The sequence below is a fragment of the Callospermophilus lateralis genome, chromosome 7 (assembly GCF_048772815.1).
Source record: "Callospermophilus lateralis isolate mCalLat2 chromosome 7, mCalLat2.hap1, whole genome shotgun sequence".
In the NCBI taxonomy this organism is placed as follows: domain Eukaryota; kingdom Metazoa; phylum Chordata; class Mammalia; order Rodentia; family Sciuridae; genus Callospermophilus; species Callospermophilus lateralis.
The window spans coordinates 75,147,024-75,160,652 of record NC_135311.1 but is presented as its reverse complement, the minus strand read 5'-3'; the positions used below and the strand labels follow the sequence as shown (position 1 = coordinate 75,160,652).

At 39.0% G+C, this 13,629-nt stretch overlaps 2 protein-coding genes across 2 annotated transcripts in view; both read left to right on the top strand.

Moving 5' to 3' along the window:
- Samd13 (sterile alpha motif domain containing 13) overlaps positions 1-12,797 on the top strand; it is a 49,596-nt gene extending 36,799 nt beyond the window's left edge. Inside the window, exon 3 of the mRNA XM_076863401.1 lies at positions 12,654-12,797. Coding sequence (XP_076719516.1) covers positions 12,654-12,797 — 144 coding nt within the window. The remainder of the gene's footprint in view (positions 1-12,653) is intronic.
- LOC143403429 (dnaJ homolog subfamily B member 8-like) lies at positions 7,847-8,488 on the top strand. Its single transcript, XM_076861501.1, has one exon. It carries the CDS (start codon positions 7,847-7,849, stop codon positions 8,486-8,488), a length of 642 nt encoding a protein of 213 aa, XP_076717616.1.
- Positions 12,798-13,629: the final 832 nt, after the last annotated feature.

The window sequence follows — 13,629 nt, the reverse complement described above, 5'->3', positions numbered from 1 at the left end:
ACATTTGAAAAGTGGAGTTGCAGAAAGCACAATACAGTTGCCAGTGATATGGGGTGCTAATTGTTTCATGGCAGTTTCTTATGGAATTAATGTTTGTGTACCCCAAAAGTGCGTATGTGGTTGACCTAACCCCCATATGATGGTATGCGGAGGTGGGGCGTTCGAGAGGTTAAAAGGTCTCGATGAGGAGTAGAGCACCATGATAGGAATAGTGCTCTTCTGAGAAAAGCAGAAGAGCTTATTCTCTCTCTTTTCGCCATGTAAAGATACAATAAAAAGGTGATGAAAGACCATCTGCAAGCCAGGAAGAGACCCATCACCAAGAACCCAACCATGCTGGCAACCCTGATCTTGGACTTCCAGCCTCCAGAACTACGGGAAATAAATTTCTGTTGTTTATGCCATCTAGTCTATGCTATCTCAATATAGCATCCCATACTAACCAAGATACTGACACTGATGTCAAACATGTCCACTGATAAGTGAGCTGACTTTCAGGAGAGAATCTCTTAATGATATAGCTTCACAGGTATTATTAGATACTATGTTGCTGTAACAACCACACTCAGATATGGCTTTCTAGCAGTGTGTCCCTTTGGAAGATATGAGGCTGTTGAGCAAGATTTGTTTGAAGGACATGCATGGTGTCTCCAGTTCCTATGGTATAGGCTGGCAGCTAGATTCAGCTGGTGATCTTTCCCTATCTTCCTTTTCCCTGTCCAGGCATCCAGCTACCACATTACAATTATGTCTATTAATTTTCCTACTTTGGCACAATTATCTCTATCAAATTTTCTGGCAAACTTTGTTTGAACCTTATGCATATACAACAGATACAAGCCAAAAGAATTATCAAGAGGGAAGGCATAAGTTCCTGCTTAACTCACCACTGATGACCCAGTGTCAATAATATTTGTGTTTTAAGCTATATTAGTGTTTTGGCTAGTTCCCTTTTATAACCAGTAATGTTGTTCCTGCAGTTGTTCACCATGTGGGGACTCTGGTCTACTAGGCTCACTAACATAGTACCCCCAAAGATTCACCGGCCCATAACAGCAGGAGGCAGCAGGAGCCCTTCCCAGAGAAGGCAATGATACCAGTATGGTCAGCGCCATCTCTCTTTCTCATGGACACTGTGGTACAGTAGCTGTTTTCCCAAGTGTCTTCCGGCAGGGGAACTTTTCTGAAGGGGAAAAAAGGTATGAAGGGAGTCAGGATGCATGGCTTACTTTCTTCCAATTGCCTGAAGAGTTTGCCTTTCTAGGATCCAAATTTTTATAAAGTGTATGTTGAGATAAATAGATAAATAGATAAATAGCTTCTGCTTTAAGAATCAAAGTTGTTATCTTGGAATTGGCTCTTATGAAGCATGCTTCCAATGTACAGCATAAGACACAAAACCAGCTTGAGACACAGTAGAGTTTTTGTGAACAGATCTTAAAAATTTGGCACTTGCTCATGGGTATGGGTCATCTAGTTTTCAATAAACAAGGCTACCTCAGGAATTCTACTTTCTTAAAAGCTTTGGAAAGACCATTTTGACTAATCTCATCCAAAAGCATCTCCTCCTTCCTCAGAGAGGAAATTTAGGATAAGATTTACTTTGTCAAATTTTGAAAGCTAAATGAGCAAATTTCTCTGGCATAAAGCCATCTTCATTGACAGTGCTTTTAGTTACCAGATGAGGAATTGTAGCATTCTAGTATAATCACCATTTAAATTGAACCTAACTGCAAGTCACAAAAACAATTCTCCCCACTGTAGTGTCAGTTTATTTCTATGCCTCAATCTATCTGACTCACATATTCAGCATATATGTGGAGATGGAAGATAGAGAACTGTCACTCAGTCACTGTCATATGGTTCAGATTGTTAAATATCTTGTACTTACCAATGAATGACATCAGTGATCCTATTTCTAGAACAATCTGTGTCTTTGAGATCATTTTATTCTCAGAATATCATAACAAAATAATATGCAACTGAAGGTGACAAATTAATTTAACCCTATTGAACCCTCACTTTCCTCAACCCACATGAGTAAGAACAGTATTTTACTCTGAAATGCCCAATGAGTGTTTAGGTTGTTCATGTGAAACACTAAAATTGGGGTTTCCAATCTTAGTGTTTCACATGATTGGAAACCCCAAGTGGCTTATTGCTAACTTTAGATAAATTTCTGAAGTCATTGACTTAATACGGAGAAATAAAATTTCTTATTATTATAAATTGCCAAGTAACACTAAGCACCTCAAAATAGAGTAGTTAAGTAGTAAGCCAATCAGAACAACACTGAGCAATGTGTCCTAGGTCATACCCAGATTGAATTCAACTGTAGTGACTCTAAATGGATATTTCTAATTATACCAGAGACAGAGCCAAGTTGTTTGTAGGGCCTTAAGTTTATAGGATTTTAAGAGCCCTGTAATTAATTTGAAAAATAAATTACAAAATTTCAAATTAAAAATTATTAAACTTGAGCTTCATTAGCTTCATGATAAATCTAGCTCTGAATTAGACCAATTAAAACCTTACACATTGGGGAAAACTCTAATAGCTTTATCAGCATTTAATAATGCCAGTACTGAAGATATTCAAGGGGAGAGGGTGCAGATACAGGGTATTGAACTCAGAGGCACTCAACAACTGAGCCACATTTCCAGCCCTATTTTGTATTTTATTTAGAGACAGGGTCTTACTGTGTTGCTTAGTGCCTCACTTTTGCTAAGGCTGGCTTTGAACCCCCAATCCTCCTGTCTCAGCCTCCCAAGCCCCTGGGATTACAGATGTATGCCACTGTGCCTAGCTCAAGGTTCTTTGATGCCTGGCATTTCTTAACAATTGAAGGCTATCAAAATGCTTAAAATATTTTTATAGCATGGTGAACAGGGAATGTGGAGATTCAAACTCCACTGATGTGCCCTTCCAGCCCATAAATATTTAGAAAAAAGTTAAAGTAGCAAGCAGATTGGTAGTGCCAACAATTAGAAAGTAGCTAAGAGAGTTGAAAACAAAATGGATAAGGAAAGAGCCTTTTGAATTTTTTATTGAAATAGAATAGATTCCTATAAACTAAACTACCTAAGTGGTTGTTCAAATCATTCATTTGAAATTAGAACAGTTATAATACATAGTAAGACAGCCAGGTGTGTGGTGCTTTTTTACTTGTTCACTTGTTTTCATAGTTGCTATTGTTTTTCTAATAGTCATTAAAATAGATATAAAACTATTAAAGTAAAACAATGCTCATTGTTCCTCTGAGCATTATTTTACTTTAATACAACCATTAAAGATTTGGGAACCATATGAGGGACACATAGAAGATTCTAGCAGAGATAGAACCAAATACAAAGGCAGGGAGACCTGAAACAACAGGTTTTATTTTGAGAACTCCAAGTGAGTTGCAGTAGTAGCCATGGGACAGAGAATGTCATGGGTAGGACTGAAAGTAAGCAGTGCAGATAACGGAGTTTGGATTGCCTAACACAAGACTACCTGAGAAGCTTCAGTAAATCACTGAGGATATTAAGTGGGGAGTTCTGTGCTGAGACTTACATTTTTTAAAGATTCATAGAGTGGTTCAGAGGACAAGGAAGGAACCTGAAGGCAGGAAAGAGGCTGAATGGTCCCATTAGAATTCAAAAGAGAAAAAATGTTAGAAAGTACAGTCATGCTTCACTTGATGATGGAGATAAGTTCTGAACAAAACCTCATCAGCCAATCTCATCATTATGCGAACATGATAGAATATACTTGCACAAAGTAAGATGGCTATGGTCACTAGGATCACTAGGCAGTATAACTAAATACAATCTTATGGGAACTAAATCATGTATGCAGTATGTTGACCAAAATGTTGTGTGGCTGTTTGGGGAAGAAGGTTAAATATTTTTTGTTAACCATGCCAATGGAGAGTGAAAAGCTGTCATGTCTCATTCTCTGCGGTAGCTACAGAACTGAGCCCGGTGCCACAGGTGGGAGAAGGAGGAGGCATGGATGACTGCCAAGTCTCCAGATTGGGTGGTTGTAAAGTGGTGAGGTTAACCTGAATATTTGTGATGGTAAGTTCTTAACGGGAAGATAGAATGGGACATGTTAAATTCAAGGGTCTGTAGGATATTTAAGTGAAGCTATCTTTCAGACAGCTGAGAGGAAGAGTGAAGCCTAGATACAGAAATATGAGAGTCATTGCCAGCCACAGGAGGAGAGTAAAGGAGAAAGGCACTTGTGAGGGAAAAAGGGCCAAGGACAGCACCTGAGGACTGCCACAGTTTTCATTGTTAGGAGAGAAAAGGTGAAGAAGCAACTGAGAGAGAACTTTCAGGGAAGTGGGAAGAGAATCAGTAAAGAAAGGTTTTTGTAGAAACCTCTGAAGGGGACAGTTCCAAGACAAATGAAACAGTCAAGTCCAAAATATATCCCAAAAGTCAAGTACAGTGAGGTCTGGGAGTGATGGTGAAGTTTGCAGTGGAATTCCAAGAAGCTGTGGGACTAGTGCGGAGGACCCATCCCTTCCAGTGGAGAAGTGGGTGGAATGCAGATGAGCGAAGGGGAGGCAGGGGCTGCGAGGTCCTGTGGGTGTGAGAGCTCTTTTCCAAGAGCAGAGACATCCAGACTTATTTACATGCAGGAAAGTAGCCAAAAGAATTGGGCAGGTTAAAATTACAGAAAATTGAGGACAGTTAAATGAAGCAAACCTCCTGAGGCTATGGAAAGGGATGAGATCAAAAGAGTATGAGGAGCAAAAATATAGAGAAATTGGAACCTTTGTACTTTGCTGGTGGGACTATAAAATGATGCAGCCACTTTGGAAAACAGTTTGGCAGTTCTTCAAAAATTTAAACAGAATTACTGTATGATTCAGCAATTCCACCCAAAATAATTTAAAAGAAGGGCTCAAGTACTTGCACTTGTGCCATTGCAACATTATTTACAATAATCAAAGGTGTCCATGAACAAATAAGTAAGCAAAATGTGGTATGTGCTTAAAATGGAATATTATTCAACCATAAAATGGTATGGTGTTCTGATATATGCTATAACAGGATAAAATTTGAAAACATTATGTGAAATGAAATAAGCCAGACAAATATTATAAAATTCCTCTTATATGAAATATCTAAAAGAAGCAAATTCTTAGAGACATAAACTAAATTAGAGGTATCAAGAGCTATTGGGAGGGAAGAGTTATTGATTAGTGGTTATAGAGTTTCTGATTGGGGTGATGAAAAAACCTAAAAAAAGAGATAGTGGTGATGACTATACAACATAATAAATGTTAATAAATGCTCCTGTATACTTAGAAATGGTTAACATGGTATATTTCATGTTATACTTATTTTACTGCTATAAAAAATTTTTTGCAGGTAATGCCAGCCATAATATACATGATGAGTTAATTTGATCAATAAAATATTCAAATATTTTATTTTAAAAAAGAATATGAAGGAATTAGTACTAATCAAAATAGTATCTTCCTCTGAGTTGGGAGCACAGGTGAAGATGTTTACAGATCTAAGATTGCCCTTGTATAATGATTACTTTTATGTGTCAACTTCACTGGGCTAAGGGATGCCCAGATGGCTTTTCTGTGAGGGTGTTTATGGAGGTGATTAGCATTTGAATCAGTAAAAAAGACTAAATAAAAAAGACTTATCCTATCAATGTGCGTGGGCACATCCAATCTGATCGGCCCCCCACTATGCAAAAATGTGGAGGAAGGGAGAATGCACTCCATTTGACCATGGACATCCTTCTTCTCTTGCCCTTAGATGCTGAGACATTGATGCTACTTCTCAGGCCTTCAGATTCTTTCCAGAACTTATACAGTTACCCCAACCCTTTCTCTTCAACCATTGTTTCCCAGCTTGCAGCTTGGTTATATCTAACCAGTACCCTTTCAGTTCTGTTTATCTGGAGGACCTTGACTAGTGCTTCTTGTCCTCAGGGACATTAAGGGAGTTCCTGACAGCCTCTTTTACTGTTGTTGTTTTGTTTTGCTTTAATACACATAAAGCACTCTCCTTAGAGTGGTGAGGGATAGGTAGGGGTTTAATAAGGAATTAGAGGAGATAGTAAAGATTAAGAATGGGCACCAAGTGGAAAGGGAAAGGGAGATGAAAAAGGATAAATAAACTAACTGTTGATATGTCATACTGACAGCAGAGAGTTGCATATTGTAAGTATATATAGTGTTTTCTCTTCATGGTTTTTTTATATTTATATGCCTTGGTTTGGGTTTTTTTTGGATTTATTTGTTTTGCTGCCCCAAGTGTAGAATTTAGAGGGACTGGTTTACTGGACTCCACCTGGATGGGGTATTTGTGGTATAATCAGGGATATTTTAGAGGGTAGTAGAAGAATGGTCCCCATGTTGAATCATGGGGCTGATGCAAACAAAAGTAAGAAGGGACTCATAACCCTGGAGACAGGGAGGTTGAAATGAAAAGATGGGTTTCATGAGAGTAAGAAGGCAGGGGGAAGCAGTGGGTCAGGATGTTGGACATTTAGTGTTGCAAAGGTAAGACTTTTCTTGATGACATACTAGGAGTAGATTCTAAAAAGGAAGGTAAAATTATTGAAATAGTTGGTGTATCAGAACAGGCCAAGATGTCACAAGTAGATAAAACATGTATAATGGTGTAACTCGAATAGAAGTTTATTTCTTGCTCATATAAATAATCCAAGGTAGTCAGTAGAGATGTTCTGCTTCACCATAACTCAAAGACCCAAGCTACTGGAGGATGTCTCATCTTTAACTGGCAGTTTTCAAGATCATCTGTGCACTAACACCAGTTGATGTGAGGAAGAAGAACGAGGAGGAGTCTGTGTAGGTGGTTTTATGGTCCAGGCCTGAAAGAGATGTGCTTCAAACCACCACATTTCATTGGCCAGAACTTAGTCATAGGCCTCACACCAAGAAACAAACAAGTCTGGGAAATGTGAAGTTGTGTGCCCTGTAAAAAGAACAACCAGCAGCTCCTGCTACATTAGGGTTCTAAAGCCAATTTTTAAAAAAGCATTTACCATTTGATGCTGCTACTTACATCCAGAGGTAAATTACAAAAAGGCTCACTTTAACAGTTCAACCAAAGAAGCATTATTTAATATATGCGAAGTGTTCACATCCAATTCTACTCCCTCAATCTTTTTTTATATCTACCTAGATTAGTCTTGTGACCCAGTTCTTCATTTGATAGAGTTTTATTCTTTTTTCCTTCCTGAGAAATGTGTACAAGATTTTAAAAATATAATGCAGCCCCCTTTTCACCCACTCTGGGCTAGCAGTAAATATTAAAAATATGTGTGACACCCATGAAGTCATTGAAGACATTGGCCCCTCAGTGAGCCAACATAGACATTGAGTTGATTTCAGTGTAAGACCCATCTGTCTTGTAACTGTTTCTCTAACAAATGAGGTAAAGACTTTTGAGCCACACAAGTAGTTTCTCTCTCTGCTAACAAGCCACTCTGTGCTTATTGGGGGGAGTGTATGTTTACTTTTAAATAACATAGAGCCTCCCCAATATGTGCATTATCTATCTTAAATTTCCCACCAATAGAAAAGCAGCACAGTACAGCATCAGTGAGAGTTGCTGGCTTAGAATTCTGAGCTCATAGTCACCCACTATGGTGAGCTGTGGAGGCCAGAGGGACAGGGTGGGACATTCAGAGGATCCCTACACCCCAGAGACATTTCTCCCCAGAAGATTTCATCCCAAGAACTATGTGAAAAGAGTCAAAGGTGTAAACTTGAATAGTCCACCACCTTCCTTTCCAAAATTATATGGAAATTCTTCGGGAAATGAATCCAGGGTTTTGGTGGGGAAAGACTGTTTGAAGAACCATGGTGAATTATTACAGAGTATTAGGGGTGCCTCCCAATGCTTCCCCCTCTGAAATCAAGAAGGCTTATCACCAGTTGGCTCTGCGGGTACATCCAGACAAGAATCTAGAGGACAAGGAGGCTGCTGCCGAGAGATTCAAAGAAGTAGCAGAGGCCTATGAGGTCTTGTCTGATCCCAGGAAACGCAGTGACTATGACAGGTCCAGAGAGAACTGCTTCCAAAAGGAAATCAAAAGAGACAGCAGATATAAGGAACATCTGGTGGAAGAACCGTGCTTTGAGAGGCCACGCCATGTCTTTGAGAATGACTCTGAAGATGAACACCACTTCTCAGACTATTTTTCTCTTGGCCACAATGATAGGGCTAGGAGATTTCACTCCTCTCTCTTTGATGTGACCCCCATATTGGACACTGGATTTTCCACTTTTGTATCTGTGGGCTCCAGATCAAATCCCTTTACCTCTGAGACATTTGTACCCTTTGTAAGCAGTGGAATGGGAAACTTCAAACTGGTTACCACTTGCAGCCAGATGGTGAATGGCAAGAGAGTTGTTACACGGAAAGTTGTAGAACATGTAAGGAGAGAGACTGAAGTGGAAAAAGAAAGATTTTTTCACCAGATTCCTCGACCTCATTGGTAAGGAATTGCTATTGTATTCTGTAATGGGGAATGTCATATGAGGCTGGTGTATCATATGAAGCTTATCAAAGACAGACTTAAAATCTGAGCATGTGCTAAACTAGAATGGACAGAGGTCAGCTTAGTCCAAACCTCTCATTTCGTAGGAAGGAGGTAACAGCTCAGATGTTGATACAAAAAACTGGTAAGCAGCACAATTGCACTCTAGCCCAGACTTGTGGTTCTTTCCCTTCACACTATCAGAGACAGTACAACTCACTACCACACATGAGGCTTCTGAGTCAGCTGTGGGGCCCTCCTTCACAAACCCCATCATCTTTTATCTTTAACATTTTTCCTCCTCTACCTTGCTGTCCGCCAGTCACCTTTCTTGACAGCTGTTCTTTTTCTTTCCTATCCTCTCTTTGCTTCTTCTCTTCCAACCTCAACTTTCTTCCTATGCATTTCTTGAGGACCATATCACACTCAGGCTCAATTCAAAGAGTTTTCTAGGGATAGGTTAATTCTGGTAGAGAAAAAGAGTAAAAAGTAAGTGGGTTAAGCTTTTTATGTGCTTTTTTCTTAGTTATGTCAGCTGTGTCTGGAATTCTACTTCACATGTGTTATCTGAGAAATCCATTCCATAGTGAAATTCAGTATCTGCTTTCCCTCCATCAGGTAGATAAGGAAATGAGGCTTGGAGTGATTAAATAACATGTCCCAGGCCCCACCTAATAAGAAGTACAGTAGGATTCTACTCTAAAGCATATTCTTATCTACTACTCATTTATTTTAAAATCTGGAGTCTCATCCTAACTGGAAATTTAAATCTTTCATCTCTAAACCTTACTTCAATGCATGAGTACTATGCAAGCATTTTTAATTTTATGGCCTAACAGGAACTTGAACGTCACTTTCACTTGAAGACAGAATCCCTGTAACAAGTGTCTATGAAGCTAACAAATGAGAATCTATTAACACAGGAATCTAAAGATATGAATTATATTTTTGTTTTTGCCTTTAACCATCATGTATGTACATGCAAAATCTTGGGATCTTTTTCCCCTGCCCTCATCCTTTCAGTTGGAGTTGGTTGCACTTCAGCCCCTTCCATTTGTTTTAATGACCATATTTTGATCCATAGGAATTGTTCATTATGGAAAATTACTGATGGAGTCTGCACTAGAATCTCTGTCTTCCAATTTCCAGTGCCAAGCTCATTCCAGTACACCATGATGATTGGCAAAATTTAGATTTCATTTGCAATCATAATCATTTTTAGGAGTTATATAAAAAAATATTCGTTTTCTTAAAGAACTTTCCTATGTGTGCAATTTTTATTAGAAAAATATTTTGTGTAGTTTTTGAGCATTTTAATTGCAATAAATTTTCTGAACTTGAACAGGAATATGCCTGCTTCCCTCTGGCAAAGGGCCCATACTTGAAGACAGGAAGCAAAAGATGGATTTGGATTCAGAACACAGCTCATTTCTTTCAAAGCCCATACATCTTTACTTAGGACTCACTGAGAGCCTCCTACATGACAGGCACTGTGTTAGGCACTTTAAATAAATCATTTCTAATCACAACAGTGTTATTTAGGGTTTTATTTCCATTCTATGAGTGAGGAAACTGAGGCTCAGGAAAGATTCAGCCCTTACCCAGGCCCACAGTAAGTTGTGGAGACAGGCTTCAGACTGTGGTTTGCCCACTAGGAAGCTTACATTTCCATTATACTATATTCCACCCTCATCCATCTGAGCTGCATAGTCATGGTTTAAGAAGGGAGATTTTTCATATGGATGAATTAACAATATACATTTCAACTTTTTTATAATAACGTCTCCAGATGGAGCTTCCTTCTACCAGCTCTGGTTTGAGGTGAACTGCAGTGTATTTCCTGAAAAAAGGAATAATCAAGTTGGAGCATAAAACATGGTTTTCCATTTTATGTTAAGCAAAATTCAAATTTCAGCAATTTTCACAGACATACTTGGTTTTGACAGAAATGCTGAGCAGTAGAAGGACTTTTTTTAATCAGAAAAGATTTTTTTAAAAAATTCACTTTGTTAGTAAAGGAAGTTTTCTTCTTGTATAGAAGTGAAGAAATTTCCTCTCTCCTGAAGCCTGTTTAAAATATGTAGAAGTGTTATGTATAAGCAATCACCAGCAATGAAAAGATGGAGAACAGGAAGGGTTTCTCCAGGTCAGTGTTCATCAGTGCCCAGGACAGAGCACCAGCTCTGCAGGAACCTGTGACTCAGGTTCCTGAGGCCTCACCATGTCTTCAGGTTGACCACTGTAATTTCCAGGCACCAGGAGTTCCTCTACCAGTAACACTAGGGCCAGAGAGGAAATAGTAAGTTTTTCTAGATGTGGAAGAGAATGAGATGTACAGAGGGATAGAGGGAAGAAGAAGGATGTAAAGTCAAATAAGAGAAACTGAAAGACAGTAAATTCCTTCTTAAACTTAGACAATTCACTAATGGAAAGGGAGAGGGAGAGAGAAAGAGCCTAATCATGAGAGTCAGTTCCTGTGTCCTTAGTGATTTTCCACTTTTGCCATAGCAAGCAATTTTTTTTTAATGTGGTAGTGTTTTGAATAGTTGTATCTCACAAATTAATGCAAGACATTTTGTCTACTAATAGCTAACAAAATAAATGTTTCCAAACTCAAAAACACTGTAGACCAGTTAGGGAGGTCCCTGTTCAGTTCTAGTTCATGCTAGGCAGTTGACAAGTAAAATGAGGACCATAGTCCTGTAGAGCATGGTTCAAGGGAGAACAGCATGCACTTCTGCCACTCTTGGCTCAGGGTCTGTGCTCAAGAGCAGTTTCATGGAAACCTGTCAGAAACCCCAGGTTCCCACATCACCACATGAGGAGAAAGAGGAGAAAGGGGGTCTTGCCTGAAGTCACAGAGTGGGTTTTCCTACAGCCCCCTAACCTGGAGCTGTTACTCCTATACTCTCAAGCATCCAAAGCACATTTCTTCACTCCCTGGCAAGGTATACAAAAGGGTTGGGAGGAGTGGCTTCCCTGAGGTTGGTAAAAATGGAGTCACAGTTTCATGTAGTGCTGTTGCATACTGTGTCCCCTCGTGTTCCCTTGCCTATTGATCCAGGTAAGTACAGGAGTATGTGAGTAAAATCAAAAACAAAAATACCAAGACAGCCAGTCCACCTTTTGACCCCAGCTCTCCTAAGAACCAACTCAGATTCTTAACCGTTTAAGGTTTTCTACAGTAAACAATAACAAATATAAGATGGCAGTCAGAAGTCTCAGTGTTTCCTTTCTAGAATCTTCCAGACACTTTCTGTGCTTAGAGCTTTTAGACACTTTTCTGTGCTTCCTCTTTGGTGAGAAGGCCATTTTAATTTTACCCCAAAGCTTCATAGTCTCCAGAATGACTGGAGTGGAATGCACCTAACTGTGTGCTTCAGGATGGGAGGAACAGACTCAGAAGAACAGGGCTGATTTTTTAGCTGGCAGGACATCGCCCCTCACTACATTGTTTGGATCTTGAGGATCTATTGAGTTGGAATGTGGTAGAAACCCTCAGAATGGAGAGGTTGGTTTGGGGGTAAAACAGAATGATTCTTTTAATGGATAGAAACAACCTCCTAGAAGATATCATTTTACTAGTGTTCATTGTTGAAATTGACAAGATTCCCAGAGACAGCCAAGACTTTAGACCCCCATTGGGCCATTTAGATAATATATACTTAATTCTCAGTGCCAAGAGGATCAGAAGGAGGTTATTAAAAGAACATCAGCTTTGTCTGTAAGTAAGAGTTCAAATGCCACACCACCCTTTCCTAACTTCCAAAAGTAACATCTTTGGTCTTTAAGGGGACATGCTGTAAACTTTCCATGAAATGTGTGTGTGTGTGTGTGTGTGTGTGTGTGTGTGTTTTGCCATGAGTTTTCAAGATGTAAAATTTGTTATGTGATCTTGAAAACAAGATCAGCTATGGATTGTGTTTAATCCCAAAATAAAAGTGATGGATGAAAAAATAAAAATAGAAGATCCTATGATTTTTGCATTTGGCACTACTAAAAAAAAAAAGCAATGTTGCTAGTTTGGGGACAACTGGTATGACTTTTGTGTTTGAGCTTCCTTTGTTCTTCATTATCCTTGAACTTTTAGACTTACATATTGGTTTTATCCTCTGCTTCCATTGTAGGAAATTGATGGAAAATCCCTGCTATTGATGACAAGGAATGATGTGCTGACAGGACTTCAGTTAAAATTGGGGCCTGCTCTGAAAATCTATGAATATCACGTAAAACCTCTGCAGACTAAGCACTTGAAGAATAGCTCTTCCTAGTGCAGTCATTTGGGGTCTTAGACCTCAAAAAATACACAGTGACATAATTTGGTTTCATGTAATGAAACTTTGTAAACAGAATACATACATGTGTATATGTAAAGAATTTCAATCAAATGAAACGTTATCCTATTGGATAGACTAGGCAATCCATCGGCTGGCCTGAATCCAGCCAGGAGGAGCAGGGACAAGGTATACACAGATGGTTTTCCTTATGGAGTTTGTCAAGTAGAATGATCTTTGATACTGTTAGATACCCCTCCCCACAAAGGTTCTGAAATCATAAGGATTTTCTTCTCCATTTCTTCATGGATTGCTTTCCCCAAATTCCTTAAAAAATATTTTAATGGAATAAGCATCTTTGGGTTACAGACTTAGAGTAAAAGCACATATACTTGGGGAGGGGAAAAAAAATAGAAAGGGATCACTGTCTCCCTTGAACTCCTCTGCTCTGTAGAGCTGGTGTTACCTGGATGGATTTGCCAACATCCTTTTTTATAGAGGGTCCTCCACTTGACCTTATTAAGGTTTCACTGGGATTTGCTACATGCGATGTTTGAAGTGAGGTGCATCTTGGCCCCTTTGGGAGCAGAGTCACAGCTCTGAATAGAGAAACTCTGTTGTGTAGTGGGGACGTCCATCCGTATTCAGCTAGCTGTCATATGGGTAATGGTATTTTCTGCATAGATTTGCTTATATTGATTCTTTATTTCAAAAGCTTTTTTTTTTACTTTATGGTTAGTATTTATAATAATTTGTTTCTGGAAAAAAATTGCCAAGAGTTATAGATAAAAGCCTTGTTATTAGTACAGAATATTTTTATATATATTCC

Excerpts from the sequence above, each read along its gene's own strand:
- LOC143403429 (XM_076861501.1), top strand. The coding sequence starts at position 7,847 with ATGGTGAATTATTACAGAGTATTAGGGGTGCCTCCCAATGCTTCCCCC.